This window comes from Acanthisitta chloris, unplaced genomic scaffold (assembly GCF_000695815.1).
Source record: "Acanthisitta chloris isolate BGI_N310 unplaced genomic scaffold, ASM69581v1 scaffold25852, whole genome shotgun sequence".
Taxonomy (NCBI): Eukaryota; Metazoa; Chordata; class Aves; order Passeriformes; family Acanthisittidae; genus Acanthisitta; species Acanthisitta chloris.
Window position 1 is genome coordinate 1,388 of NW_008662619.1, and position 5,449 is coordinate 6,836.

General features: G+C 41.8%; 1 protein-coding gene across 1 annotated transcript; it reads right to left on the minus strand.

Moving 5' to 3' along the window:
• Positions 1-264: 264 nt before the first annotated feature.
• On the minus strand, positions 265-5,442 carry SRD5A3 (steroid 5 alpha-reductase 3; the record flags this gene model as incomplete). Its single annotated transcript, XM_009070671.1, has 5 exons — positions 265-524; positions 1,043-1,165; positions 2,491-2,685; positions 3,073-3,224; positions 5,405-5,442. Coding segments are annotated over 5 exons (768 nt in total), but the record flags the coding sequence as incomplete, so codon positions are not given.
• Between the last annotated feature and the right edge of the window lie 7 nt (positions 5,443-5,449).

Sequence of the window (5,449 nt, forward strand, 5' to 3'; positions counted from 1 at the left end):
ACAAAAGAGCCATTTAGCATTCTCATCACCTTGAATTAAGGTCTTCACTAAACCTTCTTTAGCTTGTATGATATGCAGAGACCTTACATTTTCCCACATAAACTGGTGACATGGATGAGATTATCATTAAAATTGTGACCTTTTAAGGCAAAATTAGAAAAAAAAATGTGCAATTTTACCTTGGTTTTAATAAACCACAAATCTCTTATTCCCTTACAGGAAACATTTCCCAGTTTGCACTAAAGATATTTTAGAAGAAATATTCTAAAAAATGAGTGGTATAAATGCTTTTCGATGCTTTGGGTAGGAGCTAAAGTTTTGCTCATAGAACTCATGACACAAAACAGCAGCCAGTGCCTGGTTACAAAGAACATACATCACTACACACCACCACGTCACATTGTGAAATCCAAGTGTGATGGCCATGGAAACATATATGAGCAGCTCTGCAAAATAGTGAGGGCAAGAAACGCTCTCAAACCAGTCTCCAAAAGGTACACTGTGGCTCAGACTTACAACCTTTCCTGCAAGCAAACAGAAAGAAATTAATTGAGAACATGCATTAAACAAACTTTTCTTCTTGCAATTACAGAACAACATACTTATTAAAGTAATCATCATCATCCACCTCCATCTGATCTGGCAGCTTTGCACTTAAGGAAATAAGATGCCACCTCTGGCTGTGCAAATAGAGAGTAAGGAAATCTATTTTTAGCTCATATGGAAACAAAAGTGAGGTCCCTGAGGAGCTGCACAAGTCGTAACCATTAGGATGTGTCTGTCCTTAGGATGTTAGAAGCTAGAGCATCATTTTAAGTTCTACAATACTACATACACAGACATGCCACATCCCCTTGCCCCAATTCAGCCATCTGATCTCTTTTCCAAACAGCCTCATTTCATCTACCAGAAGTCTTTTAGAGAGCACTACACTACAGGAACTGAAATACACTCATGTTTAAGGTATTAGAAGCTATAGAAGCCTACTGAAAGAACCAGGATAAAACACCTAAGTAAACATGACAGAAATGAAACATCTTACCTGATTTGCTTTTTCTAAGATTAGACAGAATTGTGAGACATCTGTGTTGGTGAAGAGAGGCCCAAATGTACATCATAACTCCTACAATGTGGTACCAGCAGATCTGCACAGAAAGCCCTTTTCCTGAATGAAACACATTTTATTAATACACATGAGGGAGTAACTTCCCAAGCATCATCCCAAAACACTGTCTACATTCTTTAAATGTTACTGTCTTACAAAATTCTAGTAGTGAGCCTCTAATCCCTTGAAAGATGCTTTTAAATCCTGTGCCCATCTGGTACTTTACTTCCCTTAACTGCTCTACACTGAAGTACCTAGTTATTAATCCAGTAGCTTGAAGTACAGAGCAACATACAATGATATATATAAATGATATATATAATTCATAGTCTAAGACCTCAATATTCAACACTGTAACTCTTATCATCCTAATTAAACATGTTGTCATGGCTTAGGTCAACACGTAAGTGCACAGTTGTTTATTTTGTTCACAGTGAGATACATACATACACATGCTTACACACACTTCCCCACATGCATCTATACACATACCCCTACACACTCACAGTGTGAACTACTTAGGCCTGCAGGAAAATAACTGTATGAAGGATGATTTCCAAAGTACAGGCCCATACACCATCTCTAAGAATCTACAAAATGTGAAAAGCAGAAGACAGGTCCAGAAATAAAAAAAGGTTTATCTACACATAGGAGATATGAAGGTTCTTCTAAAAAAATCACTGGATCAAACTAGAGCCGATGTGGTTGGAAGTGGTTAAAAAGTCACTACACTTGCATACTTGGTAATGTCTGCCTTACAAAAATTGGTCATGGGAGGAGTCTACAACCAGATCATCCATGGCAGGAGACTTAGCAGCTCAGTTCTAAGACTCAGTGGAATGTGTTGGCAGAAACAAGTCATATAATACAAATTTCTGCTGTATTAATAGAGACATTACAGTACTGAGGGAAAAAAGAGACTAAATCAAGGCAGAGCAGTTACAAGATCACAATGGAAAACACAGGAGATGGCCAAGACAGCCTTGCAGACTCACCTTACAGGAAAGCTTACAACAAGAAAACATACTCTAGTTTGAGAACTGAAGCTGCATAATGGCATTTGAGAGCTGGTACCTATTAGTGTCTTTCATAAAGTGTATGTATCATAATGTGAAACTGATCCGTAACAATCCTGAAAGCTTCTATGCCAGCTGTCTTTCACAAAATAACCATGATGGTTCCCAGGAAAGTGTCTGTCAGTGTCTCTGTGTGTGTACAGTGCTGGCTGATTACAAGATATACTGAAATGTAGTTACTTTAACTATGCCAGTAAGTATTTCTACGTCTCATCAATTAACACACTTCTCAAACAAGCAGCCATTGGCCATGATGGAAACAAATGGGAGCAAAACTACATTTCTGCTAGTAACTAAGCATGCACTTACCATTCCTGACGTTAGTAGGCACTTGACACAGCACAGTTGAGCCAACAGCAATGTAGTAACCAAGCCCAAAGCAATACTGCACGATATGAATGACACCATTGGAAAACACACTGGTCCAGAGGCATTCTGCAAGTCTCCGACAGCTGTGCAGCCAAAGGAGCAGGAGAACCAGGAGTGCAGAGAAGTGCTCACTCTCTGCTTGCAGATAAAAAACAGCAACTTTGAGAAACATTTTAACCCTGACAGTACTTAAAAAAAGCTATTGTTTCCCCTCCCCACAGCAAAATTTTACCCTCTTTTAAAATTAACTGGGGGGAATATTTGTACATATGAGGCACTGCTGACAACAGCAATATTTCTGCTAGAAGGCCATTTCTGTTAAAAGGACTGCCATCATATCCATAAATTAGAATGATTTCTACCTTGAATAATAACAAAGGGCCTTGGTATTCCAGGAAAGTCACTTGGAGCCTAGTTTAAAAGCAGCTGATGAATTAGCACTTGAATACAAATTCAGCAGAGTGCTGCTAACACACTTTTCTAACATTTATATGGCTGCATCATCATAGCTGCAATACTTGCCCGTGTCCTCACTCTGAGAATCTCTGCCAAGAGCATGGTGTATGTGCTGAATCCATGATGGGAGTGACTCGCCAAAGAACTCAGCTCGGAAAAGCAGGATCAGCAGAAAGCCGTTCCAGAGCACAGAAACCACATAAAAGTGAGTAAACCACCTGTGGGAAGAAAAAGGGACTTCATTAACATTCTCATCATTCCTTAGCTGGAAATGTAGCTGCAGGACATGTTTGCCTCATGGTGAGTACACTCCCTTTTGATGCCCACACCAATAAGTGGAGAACTCAGGACTCCAATGGTACCAAGCAGGAATAGCTCTAATGCCTTTCCCCCTGATGAAATGCTGCCTGGAATAACCTCTAACTTAGCTTACCTTACTAACCATAACTGCACTAAAGAGGAGAAAGTGTAAACCATGTGTTGCAAAGGTATTCCTCAAGGCCTACAATTAGTTGTGATGTACACAACCTTTTCTTTGTAATTTACACCACTGAAAGCACATCCAAATTACTCAGTAAACTTATGTCTTGCCAGAGAATTTTCTCCACACGCAGTGATTTTTGCTACCAGCATATAACAAGCCCTGGAAGCTTAGCAGAGACAACCCCAATTACACTGGGGATGTATCACTCCTACTGCAGAAAGTACACTTTGACATCTCTCAAGGAGAGGAATTTCACTATTTGCCAAACCAGACTGAAATGAATCACAACATAAACCTGCAAAGTTAAAAGCAAGCCTAGGCTAATGAAAATACAACCTTGTTTGAAACAGGACATGGATTAAGAGAACATAAAATGCCTCAGTGGCTACCTTCATGATCTTCTCTAGTCTTTCAGCTAGCAGTGTTAAGGATTCGCTAAGCAAGTAACAGAATCCTTTCGCAGATGTTCGGAACCTGAGACCAGTTCCCTGAAAAAGCATGTTCTTCAGACACTATCCTCCCTAAGAAGGGTGTTGTGAGACTTTCTCTAAAAGGTCAACTCAAACAAGAACCTACCTGAAGAATGTGGCACTTCGCAGTACACTGCAATTCAAAGTCTTTATGAGCACTTATTTTTGCTGAGGGTACTGCAGAGCTTAAACACATCCCTGGGTATTTTCTGTATCAAGAAGCCTGATAACCAAGATACTACATTACAACCTTCCCATGAGTAACAGGCTATGCCACAAAACCTTTTTTTTAACATTTGGGTTGACAGCTATGTATATAAAATACGCCAGAGAGTATAAGATTACTACATTAGGGGTGATCAGATCTTCAGGTTAAATACCCTCCCAGACCTGTCCTGCTGGTCTTGCAAGATCCTGTCTTGCCTGCGTTCAAGTCAAAGTGTAGTTCTAGTCATGAATCTTGGCTAATCAAAAGCTAAGAAATCCCATAATACATAAAACTAGAAACATGACAAGTTGTAAGCATGGATTTCCCCCCTTTCATGATTTCATTAAACATCTATTTCATTTTATTAAACATACACATACATTTCACTTAATCTCATTAAAAGTCTGTTAAGAGATGTCTTTGGGTAACACAGTGGTTCTTTCAGGTTCTTAGACAGTGTCCATGCAGGATTTAGACTGATATGTTCCCAAGCTGTTAGTAGCACCCTAAGTCACATTTTAGAAAGAAACCCTGAATCACAGAATCAGCCTGGTTGGAAGAGATCTCAAAGATCATTGAGTCCAACCCTACCATGGTCACTAGACCATGGCACTAAGTGCCACATCCAGTCTCATCTTGAAACCCTCCAGGGATGGTGAATCCACCACCTCCCTGGGCAGCACATTCCAATGCCTGAGCACTCCCTCTGTAAAAATCTCTTCCTAATATCCAACCTAAACCTCCCCTGGCAGAGCTTGAGTCTGTGCCCTCTTGTCCTGCTGCTGGTTGCCTGGGAGAAGAGACCAACCCCCACCTGACTCCAACCTCCTGTCAGGGAGTTGCAGAGGGTGATAAGGTCTCCCCTGAGCCTCCTCTTCTCCAGGCTGAACACCCCCAGCTCCCTCAGCCTGAAGGGAGAAAGCAGAGAGTAGGTGTCAGGCAATAAACCTGCAGCACATTTGCACAGTCACACTCGGGACTGCACATTGCCAGGTGCCTGACCCGAGCCTTGCTGGAAGGTTTGCTCTGCAGATCCCCCGTGGGACTGGGATTCACGGGATCAGGCTTCTGCTCTGGTTTAGAAGATACGGATTCAGTGCGACTGTAGCTCTCTATGCTCCGCATCTCTGAAACCAGAGTAATACGTCTGCAACAACGCCGGGCCCAGCTCTGTAAAACCCGCAGTGTTGTCTGAGCGCTGTTCGCTGCCTCCCCTCGGGCCGCGCTGCCTCTCACCTCTTGGGCACCTGCAGCAGGCGCAGCCAGCCCGGGCTCTGCCGC